Source organism: Pristiophorus japonicus, chromosome 12 (assembly GCF_044704955.1).
Source record: "Pristiophorus japonicus isolate sPriJap1 chromosome 12, sPriJap1.hap1, whole genome shotgun sequence".
NCBI classification, from domain to species: domain Eukaryota; kingdom Metazoa; phylum Chordata; class Chondrichthyes; family Pristiophoridae; genus Pristiophorus; species Pristiophorus japonicus.
This window is the reverse complement of record NC_091988.1, coordinates 155,510,861-155,530,464: the sequence shown is the minus strand read 5'-3', so window position 1 is coordinate 155,530,464 and position 19,604 is coordinate 155,510,861. Positions and strand designations below refer to the sequence as shown.

The following is a 19,604-nucleotide window of genomic DNA, read 5'->3' as shown; positions in this document are numbered from 1 at the left end:
GGGGTCCACGCTGCTCGGGGATCATGTCAGATAAGCAGTTCGGGAGTTGAATGACTATGGAATCATCTCATTACTTGACAGCTGCAGATGTGCTATAAAAGCTCCCCTCGCTCAGCTGTTCACTTTCCAAGTTCAGAAGCTGCTGCTTACTGCATTTGGAAGACAGATTGAGTTTTATGCAGGTTCTCTATCCAGTGTCACCTCATTGGAGCAACCTCTCTCAATATTGACAGATTGTTTCTGTCATCTCAAGTTCACCTGCCATCAGAATGGTTACAGTTTATACTGTCTCACCTTGGTCCTCAGAATCCTACCATGATCAGTCCCAACACCAACATCACCAGGCACACTAACAGCACCAACAGCCACACCAAATTTCTCCGCAATCAACTGATGCTGCACAGGACACAGGGCATCACCACCTGACCACATTGCTGCCAGGGATGGCCTCACCATGATCAGATTTACTTCACTTGATGCTGTACACTCTGGCTGCCACCTGATGCACCAGGTTGGCACCACCCCACACCAACACTATAAAGCATTCCCCAAGCCATTCCTTTCACACTCATCACCAGTGTGGGGCGTACTGTTATGTCTCACCATTCACCAACTCACAAAGCCACTTCCAAAAATGCACACAGATCTGTCCAAGAACACAAAGTGTTGAAAATAAAGGTTTCAATGTTTGACACCACATTAACAGAAAATTCATAAGAACATTGCATAAAACAGCCAAGTGCCGACCCATGTGTGTTGTTAGTCAGATGAGGGTGAGTTTAAGGGGTGGCTGGTGAGATGGGAAAGTGATAATGTAGAGCAAGAGGAATGTGCAGGAATAGGGTAGGGAAGACAAGGTAATGGGGATGTGATGAGTAGGACAGCAGGTTGAGGTTAACATAAGAACATAAGAAATAGGAACAGGAGTAGGCCATTTGGCCCCTCGAGCCTGCTCCGCCATTCAATAAGATCAGGGCTGATCTGATCAAGGACTCCCCATAACCCTTTATTCCCTTACCGCTCAAAAATATGTCTATCTGCGCCTTAAATATATTCAATGTCCAGGCTGAACGATTGCGGGCAGCAACCCGCAAAGTAAATGGAAGAAAATGTCAGCAACAAAGATAAGTTTTTCTTTTTTCTTCTCTCGGCCACCTCGCCTTTAATTACCACCTAATCCACGCCTCCTGCAGCTGCCAGTTCTTTCACCCTGCACTGCTGCAGGGGGAGAAAGTGAATTTCGGATCCGGGACGCTAACGGGACAATGCGTATGGCAATGACATCACAATCTCCACGCGCAGTAGATTGGGGCGCAATGCCGTAGCGTCACCACTAAACTCCCACCCAATATGGCAGGAGTCATTGTCAGCACCGTGCCCAGTTCCAAATGCATTAGTGCCCCCCGGGAGATGCAAATGCACCAAATTTCCAGGCCTTTATATTGTTGCAGTGTAAACTGTTGGTAAAACCCCATTTGGGGAACTGTATGTAGTGCTGGTTACCCAATCATAGAATAATATTAGCCTTCAGAGAGCATAAAGAGATTCATGGTATTGGGAATATAAGTCGTGAGGAAATATTAACGAAGTTGGACCTGTTTACTTTGCACAAGTGCTTGTTACACTTTGGACTTTCCCTAACAAATTTTTGTTTTATAAGCATTTTGTTGTTGCTTCTTTGAGCAGGACATATAAACTGAAACTTGTGAATTTTAACCTCTGTCAGAGTATATTCCAGCACTAAAAATGATTCCTCATCAAAGATTGTATTTCACATTGGATGCCTAATATGTCCCCTGTCATTCCAGAAGACAAAACAAATGTTAACATAAGAACATAAGAAATAGGAGCAAAAGTAGGCCATTTGGCCTCTGGAGCCTACTCAGCCATTCAATAAGATCATAGCTGATCTGATCTTGGGCTCAGCTCCACTAACCTGCCCGCCCCCCCATAACCTTCACTCCCTTATCGCTCAAATATCTGTCTATCTCCACCTTAAATATATTCAATGACCCAGCCTCCACAGCTCTCTGGAGCAGAGAATTCTACAGATTTACAACCCTCTGAGAGAAGAAATTCCTCCTCATCTCATTTAAGTGGGCAACCCCTTATTCTGAAACCATGCCCCCTAGTTCTAGATTCCCCCATGAGGGGCAACATCCTCTCTACATCTACCTTATTGATCCCCCTCAGTACCTTATATGTTTCAATAAGATCACCTCTCATTCTTCTAAACTTCAATGAGTATAGGCCCAACCTGCTCAATCTTTCTTCATAAGTCAACCCCTTTATCTCAGGAGTGAACCTAGTGAACCTTCTCTGAACTGCCTCCAATGCAAGTATATCTCTCCTTAAATAAGGAGACCAAAACTTTATGCAGTATTCCAGGTGTGGTCTCACCAATAGCATGTACAGTTGTAGCAGGATTCCCTGCTTTTATAATCCATCCCCTTTGCAATAAAGGCTAACATTCCATTTGCCTTCCTGATCACTTGCTGTACCTGCATACTAACTTTTTGTGTTTTATGCACAAGGACCCCCAGGTCCCTCTTACTGCAGCATTTCTATCTTTTTAAATAATAATTTGCTTTATTAGGTTATCCACTTTGGCAGAAAAACTGACACTTTCCTGCATTATACTCCATCTTCCAAACGTTTGCCCACTCACTTAGCCTGTCTATATCCCTTCATAGATTTTTTGTGTCCACCTCACAACTTCATTTTCCACTCATCTTTGTATTATCAGCAAACTTGGCTACATTACACTCAGTCCCATCATCCAAGTCATTAATATAGATTGTAAATAGTTGAGGCTGCAGCACCGATCCCTGTGGCACCTCACTAGTTACCGTTTGCCAATCGGAAAATGACTCATTTATCCCGACTCTGTTTTTTATTAGTTAACCAATCCGCTATCCATGCGAATATATTATTCCAAACCCTGTGTGCTTTAATCTTGTGCAGTAACCTTTTATGTGCCACCTTATCGAATGCCTTCTGGAAATCCAAATACACCACATCCACTGGCTCCCCCTTATCCACCCTGCTCGTTACATCCTCAAAGAACTTCAGAAAATTTGTCAAACATAATTTCCCTTTCATAAAATCATGCTGACTCTGCTTGACTGTATTATGCTTTTCCAAATGTCCTGCTACTGCTTCCTTAATAATGGGCTCCAGCATTTTCCAAAAACAGATGTTAGGCTAACTGGTCTATAATTTTCTGCTTTCTGTCTGCCTCCTTTTTTTAAATAGGGGCGTTACATTTACAGTTTTCCTATCCGCTGGGACCTCTCCAGAATCCAGGAAATTTTGGTAGATTACAACCAATGCATCCACTATCTCTGCAGCCACTTCTTTTAAGACACTAGGATGCAAGCCATCAGGTCCAGGGGACGTCCACCTTTCGTGCCATTGTTTTACCGAATACTTTTTCTTTAGTGATAGTGATTATATTAAGTTCCTCCCTCCCAGTAGCCCCTTGGTTATCCATTATTGGGATGTTTTTAGTGTCTTCTACAGTGAAGACCAATACAAAATATTTGTTCAAAGTCTCTGCCATTTACCTGTTTCCCATTATTAATTCCCCAGTCTCATCCTCTAAGTGACCAACATTTACTTTAGCTACTCTCTTCCTTTCTATATACCTGTAGAAACTCTTACTATCTGATTTTATATTAGACCACTTGTAGAGACAATTAAATGACTCTAAAACAAAAGTAGAGGCAAAATGCTGTACAGTCCAAGTGGTAATTTACAATACATAAAACTAGGACGACTGTTTAAAAGCACCACCTTTTGACAAAACCTTGAAAGTGACACTAGAGGAAAAATTTGTTTTGGCGGCAAAGTTGCTGGTGTCACCAGCAACTGAATCTAATGTCCGCTTGAAATGGTTGCAGTGTTATGCAAGTGAAATTGGTCTGGGAAGCATGGAGATAGGTGGTGCAGTGCTCACCTTCCGTGCAGTGTCGTCCTGGTAGTGTTAATGGAGGGATCCGTTGCTGTCCAGGGGCGGCGTTGCAGCTTCCCACAGCCTCTGTGAGCGAAGCTGTGGAGCTTGCAAGGAATTGTGGGCAATGAAGAGGTCTAAGATTTAAATGGGCGATGCAATACAACTGAAGCAATACAACGTAAATTGCAGCAAATCAAATATTCAGCCCTTTCTGTCTTTTAGAATATTTATCATTTAAATGAAGTTCCAAATGTGAATATTCAGCTCTGAAAGCTGAATTATCTTCCGAACCTCAACAAATGGGAAAACTGCCTCAGCATTAACACAAATGGCTCAGCAAGCCAGGGAAAGGGCACCGAGAGTCTCACGCGCAACACTCCAGCTTTGTACAGGGGTCAACACTGCAAGAGCGGTCCTCTACGCACAGGGGCCAGGAGGAATGATGTGGGAGTACATCCCCTAAGACCGTCACTGTCAGCAGTGTTGCCCCACCACCTGGCTCCAGTACTCAAAGAAGCTTCATGACCTCAGACCACTGGTCAAGGTCAGTGAATGCATCTTCAAAAGCCATGTCCTACCAACAGCACCACTAGCCTCACACACTGCTCAAAGCACAATCCCCAATCAATCTACCAACAATCTGCACCACTGACGAGACACATCTCCCATTCCAAGTCTCACCTCACCCCCTTGGAGGAGATGGTGCCGGCCATTCTTGGCAGGGGCATGGTCGGCCAGCGGCAGGACTGAAAGGATCCTTGTACATTATCCTCCTTCTGGCATGTACCTCTTGCTTTCCTGCCCTCCCGTCAGCACAGCTCCTTGTGCCTTCCTCATTTCACACACCCAAGAAATGTAGCCTGCCCAGCCAGTTACCGGCAGTGCAAAGTGGGAGAGCAATATGGCGGCTGCTGCGAGACCCTGTCCGACTGGCGAGAGTGGCGGCCGCCATTTTATCACCATTTCATGGCGCTACGGAGTATCGGTAAGGAGATGAATTTCTAGCCCACCGTCTCCTGTGGCAGTAAATAAGTAGTTGCCAAGAGAATTCTATATTTCTCTGTATGTATCAGCACAGTGTATAGAACTGTGAGCACCTGAAAATGTCCTGTGTTTTAAGGATAATTCACCCTTTGAAGCCAAATAGGACCTTTGAAGATTGTCTTTGGTAAAAATAACCTGAAGACTAACAAACAATCGAACGCTGCCCCAGGAACCTCTTGCTTGTTACCTGAAGCTTTCATGTATCAGAGAGTTTTAGCACATGACAAGAATTGGAAAGTGTATTTCAAACTGCCATTACACCACAATAAGTGCACACAAAATGGTGGTGATTTTCACGTGAGGCGCACAACTTGGCCTAGGCCTCATTCACGTTCAGTCATCGATCTGCGGGTGCCAAACCGGTACTCTGAGGCAACTTGACAATTGGTGAGGAAAGGAATTCATCTGGTTCCCACGCTGAGCTGGTCAGCAGTCAGGGGAAATGGGGGGGCAGGGTGGGGGTGGGACGGAGGACGCAATCCCAGTAGGGATTCTTGCACATGCCGGCAGCGGGCTGGAGTTTTTTTTTAGATCCAGGAGAAGCATTCCTGTTCCTCCCGGCCCCACAAAAATAAAATTTAAAAAGAACCTTTTTACTGAGCGGCCTCCAGTGATCCTTTTAAGGACCACTGGTTAGGCCGCTCAACGGTGGTATAAATGAGCAGAGTGTGCACAGCAATTGAGGCCCTATGTACATCATAGGCTCCCAATTTTTCCATGACAAGTGGCCTGCCGCCAGAAGCAAGTGGGCACTCCGCCTGCCTATCTCGGGACCCTACCCAAGGTGACAGCAGTCAGAGCACCAGCGTAATCGGGGCAGTAAGTGACCCAACACCATTTTCAAGCCGCTACCACCACATTTATGCCAGGCTGAGTCCCTTAAAATCTGCCCTGGTATTCTGGTCTATCATAAAATCCGAACCAAACAAATTGTTACCTGCGACAGGAAACAGAATTTTATACCGATGAGGGTAATTTGTTACTTTCATAGAGAGTTAATTAATTCTACTAATTTAGGTTGGAAACTTTGAAACTGTTTAAAGTGCAAAAAAATCAGTCTGTGGAATGCAGCTAATGATTTCCTTGTTAATTAAAAACAAAGCACAAATTTTACTTTGATGTAACCTAACTGTAATTTCCAAAATTATGAAGAGAATTACCATAGTAAATCCAGGCAAATTGTTCACTATAGGGATCGATTCTAATAACAGGAGAGGCAAGTTTTTTTCAAAAAAAAAGGTTGGTTAGGAATAGAAAAAAATATTGGATGAAATGTTTTCACTTAAAGGGCGGAAGATTTGTGGGGTAAGTTACCAGGGAAACCCATTGAAGAGGGCAGTATAAATGGGTTCAAATGCCTATTATGTATCATTCCGGAGAGAAAATGGAATGAAGGATAAAGTGAGAAGACAGATACATAAAGCTTAACTATTTAAAAGGGATCAACTTGTTGGGCCCAATAGTTCTTTCCTGTTCCCCCCAAAAAATATTGCCATGTGATTTGCCGGTCAGTTTTTGTGCATTAACTGGGAAACTAGGTCAGTAGTATACCCATCATAGTGGAAATGGAAACATTTGAGACCAAGGCCGGAATTTTCCGGGGTGGTAGCGGGTACAAACGGAGGCAGGGCAGGTGGGAAAATTGTTATTTTTGGGAGTGGGTCAGGAACCCGCTGTCAGCCCGCTCCTGTCATGCCTGGATCTGTCAGCGTGGACCCGACTCGACCAGCAAAGGTGGGCGACCCAATTTAAAGTATTAGTAGCTTACTGTCAGACCCTTAAGAGTGGTTTTAACCTTACCTTTTAAATTTAACTGCATGGCCACAGGATACACTGCTCAGGAACCGCATCTGTCAACCTGAGGCAGGACTTCAGTTGCCATTGCTCCAGCTGATTAGTTGACAGCATCGAATGTACAGTAAAAATTCCCACCTGACAGCTGATCACTTTCCTCAGCAGAAGCTGTTTCTCACTGCATTCCCAGCAAAGTCTCCATCCAGTGTCACCTCATTGGAAGAACTCTCTCACCATTGACAGATTGCTTCTGTCATCACCTGCCATCTATTCCATCAGCATGGATGCCATTTATACTGTCTCACCTTGGGCCTCAGAATCTGACCACAATGAGCTCCAACACCAGCAGCACTAGGCATACCAGCAGCACCAACAACAACAACACCAACCTTCTCCACAATCACCTGATGCTGCACTGGACAGAGGGCATCGGCACCTGAGCATATTGCTGCCTGGGATGCCAGGGATGGCTTCAGCATGGCCAGATTTACTTCACTTGACACTATACACTCATCTGTGCTGGGAATGCAGTGAGAAACAGCTTCTGCTGAGGAAAGTGATCAGGTGGGAATTTTTACTGTACATTCGATGCTGTCAACTAATCAGCTGGAGCAATGGCAACTGAACTCCTGCCTCAGGTTGACAGATGTGGTTCCTGAGCAGTGTTTCCTATGGCCATGCAGTTAAGTTTAAAAGGTAAGGTTAAAACCACTCTTAAGGGTCTGACAATAAGCTACTAATACTTTAAATTGGGCTGACAGATCCAGGCATGACATGAGCGGGCTGACAGTGGGTTCCTGATCCACTCCCAAAAATAACAACTTTCCCACCTGCCCTGCCTCCGTTTGTACCCGCTACCACCCCGGAAAATTTCGGCCTTCGTCTCAAATGTTTCCATTTCCACTATGATGGGTATACTACTGACCTAGTGGCACTACCCCACAGCAACACCATAAAGCATCCCTGCAATGAACAAGCCATTCCTTTCACACTCACCACCATTGCTGGAGGTACCGTTATGTCTCACCATTCACTGCAACTCACTAAGCCACACAAATATATCCAACATCGGAAAGTGTTGAAAATAAAGATTTTTATGTTTGACAGCTCATTAACGGAAACTTTACATAAACGTTGGATAAAACATGCAAGTCACCTTGTGTGTTGTTAGCTGGTATGATTGGACAAGGATGAGGGTGGGTGTGAAGGGTGGCTAGTGAGATGGAGATGTGATTAGAGGTACAGGAGGATGAAAGTGAGTGCAGCTTTGTACTAATGTTTCCTGCTCTAATGGAAACATTTGCATCACTGCACCTTGGTCGCCCTGACCACATCCCTGCTGATGACCTCCTCTGCAATCGCCAACCAGGCTGCATTGGCAGGGAAGAGGACCGCCCTTGTGCATGTTGAGGGAGTGTTTGGAGAACCTGGGTGCAGTCTTTGTAAGTATTTGCAGCTCTCCAATGCTGTAGTGCACTGACAGCACTACGTTACATTGATATTCAAATCTGATGTGGCCATGGCCACTTTAAAGATCCCGGCTGAAAACACGTCAATGATGACGTCATCAGACCCACAACATTTAATTGGACTGGATAACGTGCAGGGTGGGCTTAATAGGCCCTTTTAAGGAAAAGTCATTTTCAGTCGTGGGATGGAACCAGCAGCGGGATCGCGACCCACAAGGGCCACCGCCCGCACCGGACCCGGTCGCCCAGGTAGGGAAAATTCTGGCCAAAGACTAACTTTGCTATGAATGAAGAACCAATATTCATTAATCTAGCAACATAGGAACAGGAGTAAGCCATTTAACCCATCGAGCCTGTGTTTTAAAAAGAGAGATTTATAATTTTGCTGAAAACTCAACAAAGAAATCTCCATGAACATTTTTATGATGTTACTGCACATAACAAACAGAACAACCTCTCTCCTTATATAGGAACATAGAAACAGGAGTAGGCCAGAGAGCGCCTCATGTTCCACCATTCAATGAGATAATGGTTGCTCTAACCTAACTCCATATAACCGCCTTTGGCCCATATCCTTTAATCCCTTTGGTTAACAAAAATCTATCAATCTTGGATTTAAAATTAACAATTAATCTGGCATCAACTGTCATTTGCGGAAGAGAGTTCCAAACATCTACCACCCTTTGCATATAGAAGTGTTTCCAGACTTCTCTCCTGGAAGGCCTGGCACTAACCTTGCGACTATATCCCCGAGTCTGAGACTCCCCAAATAGCAGAAATAGCTTCTCACTATCTAACTATCAGTTCCCCTTAATGGGGTGAAGTTTCAGCCGCCCGCTAGAACGGCGCACATCGGAGAGGCCCGCCTAATTTATAGAATAAAAATTGCGCCGAATACTTACCTCACGATTCTCCAATATCTGTCGGCCCAATTCCACCACAGCGCGGTGCAGCAGGAGCTGCTGGGGGCGGAGCTACAGCCCTGCACCGAAAACCGTGCCTGCAGCTGCGCGCGTGCGTAGTAGCTGCCGGCGTCCTGTCTCCGGGGCGACGACCCTATCTCAGGCTGAAAGGACGTCGCCCCTATCCCCGGCCGAGTGGCCTGCGCATCTTACCTCAGCGGTGGGCCCCGCCCGAAGAGTCGGTGGCGGCATTGGCAGCCTGGCATCGGCTGCGTGCGGGCCCGGCTTCCTTGTCGTCGGCGGGGCCCGCCTGCCCTGCATCTTGCTGGGGCGGGCCCCGCCCGAAGAGTCGTCAGCGTCGGCAGCAGCCCGGCATCTGCATCTCTCCCCCCACCCCCCCATCTTCTTCTCTTCTCCCCCTCCCCCCCATCTTCTTCTCTTCTCCCCCTCCCCCCCATTTTCTTCTCTTCTCCCCCCATCTTCTCTTCTCCCCCCCCATCTTTTCTTCACCCCCCATCTTTTCTCCCCCCCCCATCATCTTCTCTTCCCCCCACCCCCCCATCTTCTCGTCCCCCCCCCATCTTTTCTCCCCCCCCCATCTTTTCTCCCCCCCCCATCATCTTCTCTTCCCCCCACCCCCCCATCTTCTCTTCTCCCCCCCATCTTCTTCTCTTCTCCCCTCCAATCTTCTTTTCTCCCCCCCCCCATCATCATCTTCTCTTCCCCTCTTCTCCCTGGTGCTGCAGTAGGTGAATAGAAATAATTTTTTCATCTATTGAGTGATTTTTAATTTGTTTTTAATTTTTTTATTTATTTGGATTGATTTATTGGTTTATTTATCATTTATTATTGATGATGGCTCTTTATTTGTAAAAGTGAAGTGTTTAGTGTTTGTTAACCCCCCGCCCCCCCCAATCACTCGTTCCCTACGCCTGATTTGTAACCTACGCCTGATTTTCTAAGTGTAGGCAAGGTTTTTTTGAGCGTACAAAAATCTACACTTACTCCATTCTAAGTTAGTTTGGAGTAAGTTTTCGCTGCCTAAACTTGCAAAACAGGCGTAAGTGGCCGGATACGCCCCCTTTTGAAAAAAAATCTGTTCTAAAATGAAACTGTTCCAACTCACTAGAACTAGAGCAAACTAAAGGCCGAGAATTGCAATTTCTAAGATACTCTAAACTAGTTGCTCCAAAAAAATAGGAGCAACTCAGGCCGAAACTTGACCCCAATATCTTGAAAACTTTATTCAAATCACCCTTAATCTTGTAAATTTCAGGGAATACAATCCTAGTTTGTGTAATCTCTCCTTGTAATTTAAGCCTTAGAGTCCAGGTATCATTCTGCTGCATTCCCTCCAAGGCCAATATATTTCCCCCGAAGCTGTGGTGCCCAGAACTGAACATAATGCCCCAGGTGTGATCTAACTAGCGCTTTGTATAGCTGTAACATAACTTCTCCACCTTGTATTCTAGTCCTCTAGATATCTCAAATATGTACTGTCACCATAAATATAGGGCTCAACTTTCTTGAGCTACTTCTTTCAAGAAATGTTTCTGGGACTTCCCTATTTCTGAAACTGTTTCAGGAAAATGTGAAGCTAGAATGTTTTTGGAACATAGAAACATAGAAACATAGAAAAAAGGTGCAGGAGCAGGCCATTCAGCCCTTCTAGCCTGCACCGCCATTCAATGAGTTCATGGCTGAACATGAAACTTCAGTACCCCCTTCCTGCTTTCTTGCCATAACCCTTGATCCCCCGAGTAGTAAGGACTTCATCTAACTCCCTTTTGAATATATTTAGTGAATTGGCCTCAACTACTTTCTGTGGTAGAGAATTCCACAGGTTCACCACTCTCTGGGTGAAGAAGTTTCTCCTCATCTCGGTCCTAAATGGCTTACCCCTTATCCTCAGACTGTGACCCCTGGTTCTGGACTTCCCCAACATTGGGAACATTCTTCCTGCATCTAACCTGTCTAAACCCGTCAGAATTTTAAACGTTTCCATCAGGTCCCCTCTCATTCTTCTGAACTCCAGTGAATACAAGCCCAGTTGATCCAGTCTTTCTTGATAGGTCAGTCCCGCCATCCCGGGAATCAGTCTGGTGAATCTTCGCTGCACTCCCTCAATAGCAAGAATGTCCTTCCTCAAGTTAGGAGACCAAAACTGTACACAATACTCCAGGTGTGGCCTCACCAAGGCCCTGTACAACTGTAGCAACACCTCCCTGCCCCTGTATTCAAATCCCCTCGCTATGAAGGCCAACATGCCATTTGCTTTCTTAACCGCCTGCTGTACCTGCATGCTAACCTTCAATGACTGATGTATCATGACACTCAGGTCTCGTTGCACCTTCCCTTTTCCTAATCTGTCACCTTCAGTGAAGGATATATTGGCTGTTTTAATGGATAATTTTGGTGCACATAATAATCCAATTGCCTTTTCTTAATCTTAGATTCCGAATACCAGTTACTGACCAGTTGAATAGGACAGAAGATTTAATAAAGTACCGGAATGAATGGATTGATGCTATTGATAAGTGCTGTTTGCACTGGAAGCGTTTATCCCAGTCACAGCTTTTTGTAGACAATACTTTGTATGAGATTACATCAGATATACCATTCACAAAGGAGCCTGCTGATGAAACAGTATTAAAACAACCAGACTTACCAGGAAAGCCAAACCAGGAGGAGGCAGAAGAAGAGGAAAAAGAAGAACCAAAAGCGAATGCAGGAAAAAAGGCAGAGGGGAAAGAAGGAACTGAACTTACCTCTCCAGTTGAGAAAACAATTATAGAACCGGTAGCTATTCCCTTTTCACCCCGATGCCTACTATCTCCACCTCTCCTTCCCGTTCCCCCTCCACCACCAGCTATTCCTCCTCCTCCGCTCCCACTAAAGAATTCGAGTGGTATGGTGAAGAAGACTAAACCATTCCATTGGGATGTAGTTGCTCCAGAAAAGGTCAGTCATTTCAGTAATCCATGCTACCCTTTATTCTAGCACTGTTTTTAATGCCAATCAGAAACTGTGCCTTGGGATTGGAAGACATTTTCAATAGTACCTTTCTCTGCAAAATCAAACCAGGAGGAGATGATACCGCAAGATCACAGCTTTGACAAAGGGCCACAGACCTGAAAAGTTAACTCTGTTTCTCTCCACAGATACTGCCTGGCCTGCTGAGATTTCCAGGATTTTCTGTTTTTATTTCAGATTCCAACGTCTGCAGTATTTTGCTTCTGGATCGCAGCTTTAAGTCTGTTTGTGTTGTGGCTTGGCTGTGAACACCAGCTCGATTTGTTTCTAGATTTGTCAGAGCCAAGCCTGTCAAACAATGTGTTGTTCCTTCCTCCAAACTGGTAAATTTAAAAAGAAAATTCAACAACAATTTAAATTTTGTTTTTGACTTTTTAAGTTGTCACTGCAGGGGTCGGGGGCAGGAGGGGTGGTAGAGAGTGGAGGAAGTCAAACTGTCTCCAAGAAGTTGCTGTAAGGAATTTGTTCTGATTCTCATCTCCATTGTGAAAATGTTTTAAAAATGTGTCTCCTCAAGAATTACACTTCAAATTGTTTCTCTTTTATACCAAGTTACTGCCAGTTGCTGTGGTCAATGGATAAAGGCTGTTGGACTTTTGTTCATCAGTAGCTGTATATATTTGAGAGACTGTTGACAAAGAATATTACATTTCCAGATAGCTGGTGTATACATGAAGACAAAAAAGTCAACAGCTTATCAGATCATCGTCACTGCAAAACTGTGGCAGAACAAGCAGCCATTTTTGTTGGCAAATTTCAATGATTCATTTACCCATTTAGTTTTCCAAATTCATGGACTAATGCCAACAGACTCCAAAATCTTGTATATTAAATAACAAATAATAACTGACCTTGAGGGGCAGAATTCCCATGTATGCTGTATGTAACAAAATCATAAACCCATTCTTTAGAAACAGGTTTATGTTGTTACACACATCACAAGAAGAAGTATTCCCCATATAGTTCAACATCAGCTGAACAAGAAATCGAGTAAAGGAAATCGATAATGGCAGACTAATTACAGAATAATTTCATTCAAATGGGGTCATTATAAATCTTTTTTTAGCTGGTTATTTATATTTAGTGTAGAACTAGTGTGTCATTTTTCCAATGACATCATCTGTCTGGCACAAGTTGGAGTTCACTAGTTTTACTAAACTTATCATCCAAGTGTTCCATCCATTGTTTCGTATGTCTGAATGTGCTGGTGTAATATGGCACGGGTGCTGTTTTCTGTCTGCAAGTTATGTTTACGTCATTGTAAAGTATGGGCTATTAATAATTCAATTGTTATTTTTTTAAGCAAAACATGACCTTTTCATTCATTCATATTATCAGATCGAACTCGACATATGGCAAAGTAGATCTCAAGATGGTTCAAATATCCAAGCTTTCGTTTATTCTTTTCAATAACTGATAAAAATAGGTTTGTGGGTATATGAACTGGGCGGTATAGATTGTGGGAATTCGCCTTTCTGCTCTGGGGCTACATCTGAACAGAATTATTGAAGGGCTGCGCTCTCTGAAAGCTGCTAAAGTAAAGGGATTGAGTCTGGATATTTCCAGGTAGAGTGAATCTGAGCTCACAATATATTGCCATTCATTCTAGCAATAACTTGCCACCAATCTTGGCAATGAGACTAACAAATTTGAGGTATAGAAGCAGGAAATTGGTGTGATGGTGAATGGTTCGAGATAATTGGATAAAGTAAATGAAGCTCTGTGTTGCATCTCCCCACAAGGGGTTGCTGACTTGGAAGTGCTTAATGTGTGGAAAGGATTTCCAGGTTCAAAGATATCTCTGTGATAGCCTCATTGAATTCTGCTCTGTGCAGGATGTACTCTGAATTGTTAATATTGCTCGTGAGTATGTACTTTTATACTCTAATATATATGTACAAAATAATCTTCTTAACGAATGAGATGATAGCAGAAAATGAACAAATGTGAAGCAATTACTGTTAGAATTGAGATGATTTATTTTCTTTATTTCAGATTCAGAAATCTATTTGGGGACAAAGTAGTACTGCAAAGATACAAATATATTATCCACGACTCTTGGATCAGTTTACTATCCAAGATATCATAACACACTCGGTCAATGATCTTTCTACCCATCAGCAAATTCTTCTGAATCAAAAAGTTGCTCACAACTTCAGTAAGTTTAATATTGCATCCTTTACTAAACAAGACCTAGGTTTGTAATTTTAGAACTTTTCTGCATAGTGACAAGTCCCTAAAGTATCTGTGGAGAGAGAAACAGAGTTAACGTTTCAGGTCGATGACTTTTGGTCAGAACTAAAAAAAGTTAGAGATGTAAAAGATTTCATACTTCCACCTTCCATACTCGTGCTTCCGATATGTCTTTCTTTTTCCTCAACTGAGGATTCCACTCGACCGTGTCCATTCCATTTCCCAAACTTCTGCTCTCACCCCTTCCCCTCCCTCCCAGAACCACGATAGGGTTTCCCTTGTCCTCATCTTTCACGCCACCAGCCTCCACGTTCAACTGATCATTCTCCGCCATTTCTGTCAGCTCCAACATGATACCACCACCAAACACATCTTCCCCTCCCCTCCCCTTTCAGCATTCGGAAGGGATCAATATCTCCGCGACACCCTGGTCTACTCCTCAATCACCCTCAACACCCCCTCCCCTTCCCACAGCACTGTCCTGTACAAGTGCAGGAGATGCAACACCTGCCCTTTTACCTCCTCCCTTTCCACATCCAGGATCCCAAACACTCCTTCCAGGTGAAACAGCGATTTACTTGCAATTCTTGAGAAGTATTTGCTGCTCATGATGTGGTTTCCTCTCCATTGGGGAGACCAAACCCAGATTGGGTGACCACTTTACGGAACACCTCCATTCAGTCTGCATGCATGACCCTGAGCTTGCGGTCACCTGTCACTTTAATGTTCCATTCAATTCTCACTCTGACCTCTCCATTCTCAGCCTCTTACACTGTTCCAACGAAGCTCAATGTAAGCTTGAGGAACAGTACAACATCTTTCTATTAGGCACTTTACAGCCTTCCAGACTCAACACTGAGTTCAACAATTTCAAAATATAAACTTAGCCCCTATTTTTTCAGATGACAACTGTTGACGATTCTGTGATACCCACTTACATTTTTATCAGACCCATATTGTCCCATTACCATCTCCTTTTGCTTTGTACAATCATCCCTTTTTTCATTTAATCACTCCTGCCTTCCACCCTATCACAGACTTTCAATTTTGTTCCTTCCTCTCCTCCCCACTTCCCCGTACTTGCTTAAAATCGGTTACAGCTCGAAAGTTTTCCAGTTCTGATGAAAGGTCATCGACCTGAAACGTTAACTCTGTTTCTCGCTCCACAGATGTTGCCTGACCTCCTGAGTATTCCCAGTGTTTTCTGTTTTTATTTCAGATTTGCAGCATCTGCAGTATTTTGCTTTTGTTCCCAGGAGTATCAGTTGCTGTGACACAACTATAGTTAGAATTATTATTCTTCAGACACGTGGTGTGATATTGGTCTTTGCAAGTAGCATGAAGTGGATTTATAGTGATTTAGCAGCCTATACATTGTACCCGAATTTCCTTATTTTTCCATTGTGTAGTGTGATAAAGGCTGCCAATTCGCTATGAGCCTGTTTCACACTACTGGCGCAGTCCAATTTCACCCCCAGGAGTTGGCTGCACTAATGTCTTACTAAATAACTTGCTTTTATACAGCACCTTTCCCATTGAAAATATCATATAGCACCTTTCAGAGGTGACTTAGGTAGTGGGGTTTAGGAAGGGTGTTACAGAGATTGGGACCAAGGTGGCTGAGAGCCCTGCCCCAGGGGTGGGGCAAATGGTGGAGGGATGCACAGAAGGCTAGAGTCAGGGCCAGTGGGCAGGGCAGGGGATGTAAAAGTAGAGGAGGTTGTAGAGATAAGTTGAGATGAGTTAATGAAAGGATTTGAAAATAAGGGCGAGGATTTTAAATTTAATGTGTTGGTAGACAAGGTTGCCAATATTGGCAATTAATAATATCAAATTGTCACAAATGCTGCCATAATGTAGGCTTCTAGATTTATTCCCTTTCCAAAATCTTAGGAGAATCAGGAAAATTAACCCTGAAAAGCCGAATTTAGCTAACCAATAGAGAGAAAGATAAACTTATGTTGGTGAAAGATGAAACACATTGGATGTTGAAGCTGTGGCAATCCTTCTCATCATAGGCAGTCTCCTGGGGTTGAGGATGACTTCTTTCCACACTAAAATAAGTTCCAAGGTGACTGATGAGACCAATGCAAGATCTACAGTCTCTGTCACAGGTGGGGCAGATGGTGGTTGGAGGGACGGGTGGGTGGGGTGTTTGATTTGTCATGATCTCCTTCTGCTGTTTATACTTAGCTTCCATGTGCTTCTAACGAAGAGACTCCAAATGTTTGGCGCCTTCTCTGATGTTTCTCCTCCACTTTGAATGATCTTGGGCCTGGGATTCCCAAGAGTTGGTGGGGATGTTAAATTTTTTCGAGGAGGCTTTAAGGGTGTCCTTGAAATATTTTCTCTGCCCTCCTGGGACTTGCCTGCCGTGACGTAACTCGGAGTAGAGTGCTTGTTTTGGGACTCTAGCATCGGGCATACAGACAATGTAGCCCGCCTATCGGAGCTGACCAAGTGTGGTTAATGCCTCGATGCTGGGGATGTTGGAATGAGAGAGAACACCGATGTTGGTGCGCCTATCCTGCCAATTAATTTGCAGAATTTTGCAGATGCAGCGTTGGTGGTACTTCTCCAGTGCTTTGTAACGCCCTTTCTAAACCCCACTACCTCGGTCACCTCTGAAAGATGCCATGTGATATTTTTTATGCTATACATAGTTCATGTCTCTGAAGCATATAGGAGGGTGGGTTAGAGTTAGGGTTAGGCTACTGCGCTGTAGACCATGAGCTTGGTGCCGAGTTTCAGATCCTGGTCTTTGAACACTCTTTTCCTCAGGCGTTTGAAGGCTGCACTGGCACACTGCAGATGGTATTAGACTTCGACATTGATGTCAGTCCTTGCTGATAGTAGCCTTCCAAGTTATTGGAAGTGGTCCACATTGTTCAAGGTCTCGTCATGGATCTTGATAATCGTGGAGCAGTAGCATGTGGTGGGGACAGGTTGGTAGAGAATCTTTGTCTTACTGATGTTTAATGTAAGGCCCAGACTCTCATACGTTTCAGTGAAGGTGTCAACGATGGTTTAGAATTCAGACTCCTAGTGTGCACAAACACAAGCATCATCTGCATATTGTAATTCAATGTCAGAGGTTGGAGCAACCTTAGATCTGGACGAAGAATAAACATTTTCTTGTGACCATTTTTGATCATGTTTTTTCTCCAGGCCTATGAACTCTCCCATATTTGGTGGGAGGTTCACTTATGATATTGTGATCTTGTGGCCTCTCGCCTGAGGATTGTAATGTATTGCCCCAAGTCCCACAATACACAGCCACATTGTAAAGCATGCTGTTATGAATTATGATTTAAGAAGCTAAATTTGGCATATACATGCAGGAGTTGGCCAGTGGAGGGCACACATGCATAGGGGGAAAACATTTTCAGGAACTAACCAGAAAACCGAGGCTAATATAAGTAACATGGAATTAACCTGCTTAACTGAGCCAGGGATTATGTATCTTCTTGGAACAAACAATATACGATAAAAGAATGCCAAATATTACATTATCATGGGCTCAATTTTGCCCAAACCCGTTTTCTGGCATATTGCCAGAGTTATGCCAGTTTTTTTAGGCCAGAAATGCATGGAAATAATTTTCCAAAGTTTTCCCAATCTATAATTTGAATTTGGCGCCACACAGCGTGTCCAGTCACCTCGGGGGGTGGAGCCTGCTGTCTGCACCGAGAAATGATGCCGCACCGGAATAAAAAATTACGTTTCTGACATCGTTGCAATGGACGCGCATGCACAGTACAGTCCCGAGTTGGCAGTCGGCCATTTTTAAAGAGCCAGTTGTGTGTGTGGGAATTAGTGCTGTGTGAGAGCATTGGAAAAATCACAGCTGCAGCAATACAAGATGCAACGTGGTGCAAGGACCAAGAATTTCTTGCAGGAAGAAATGGAGACACGAGTTACTGTGATTGAGAACAGATGGCAGGAGTTAGACACCAGCAGAGGTCACATAAAAGTTCCACCCAAAGAAATGACGAAACGCTGGAACCAAGTTGCAGAAGATTATTGTGCAATGGCGACCACTACGAAACCTGGAGACCAGTGTAAAAAGAAATGGCAGGACCTGGGTCAAGTAGTTAGTGTAAGTAATATTTCAATTTATTCAATGCAATTGTAAATGTGACCAGCTGTATATGTCCCACCCAGCAGAAAGACTCCCTCTCTAAAAAGTTATGTTTTCATCTCTGCAGAGGAAAGTGGCAGAGGAGGCCCGGCAAATCTGCACCCACTGATACCCTTGGAAGTGAGGGTTGCTGCTTTGATGGGTCCTGCCTGGAGAAAAGCAACCACCACTGCACAAACTGGGCCACACTCAAGGGAGAGAGTAAGTCCTGCAAATTCCACAGTCTGGCTTTGCTAAATGTTAAGTACTGCATGGCCTAGCCATGCTTTGGTTCCTGGGGATATCTCCGTCAGCTAAGCTTCAGTGGATGCAATGTGCTATCATTCATTGTGGTCTTTCAAATCAGCCTGCTGCCTGACCTGCGCTGTGTGAGCCTACTCATGCCTTCCACCCTGATCCCTCCTCTGCTGCTAACTATGTGTCTGTATTCTGTTATATTTTGCAGAACTTGAGACAGACCCTGACGATGTAGAAAAACGAGGAGCAGCCTGCACAGGTTAACACCTTCAAGTCCAACCCTCCAGACCAAGAACATGGGGATGATGGGGAGAGGATGGAGCTGGATGAAGCCCCAATATGAGGTGCCGCTCATTGCGGTGAAAGCCCCTTCCATGACTAGTGATTTGAGTGCTGGTGGGACATTTCATGGTTTCCGAATGTCTGAAGCTATGGGTCCCAGTAGTAGGGTGCAGCCAGGGCCCCACCTTCCGAGGCTATGGGTCCCAGTGGTGTGGTGCAGCGAGGCACACCGGGGCCCCACCTTCCGAGGCTATGGGTCCCAGTGGTGGGGTGCAAGCCACACCCGTGGGGAGGAAGTGAAGGAGAGCTTGACCGCGCTCTCCTGAGGTGCAGGATCTAACAGATGTGCTTCAGATTATGTCATTGGGTGCAGAGAGCATTGACCTTACCCGATCACTCCTGGACGGCATCAGTGGGGAGTGATGAGGTAGCGGCACTGTCAGGAGAAGTAACAGCAATGACACAAGAAATGGGAACGATGTCCGCGACCATCAGTGAGGAATAGTGACCATGAGGGAGAGCATGTCAGAGGTAGCTGATGCGCTGTCAGTGAC

General features: G+C 44.5%; 1 protein-coding gene across 1 annotated transcript in view; it reads left to right on the top strand.

The window, feature by feature from the left end:
* Window positions 1-19,604, top strand: part of LOC139276880 (uncharacterized) — a 129,563-nt gene that overhangs the window by 63,286 nt on the left and 46,673 nt on the right. Inside the window, exons 10-11 of the mRNA XM_070894878.1 lie at window positions 11,618-12,125; window positions 14,193-14,355. Coding sequence (XP_070750979.1) covers window positions 11,618-12,125; window positions 14,193-14,355 — 671 coding nt within the window. The remainder of the gene's footprint in view (window positions 1-11,617; window positions 12,126-14,192; window positions 14,356-19,604) is intronic.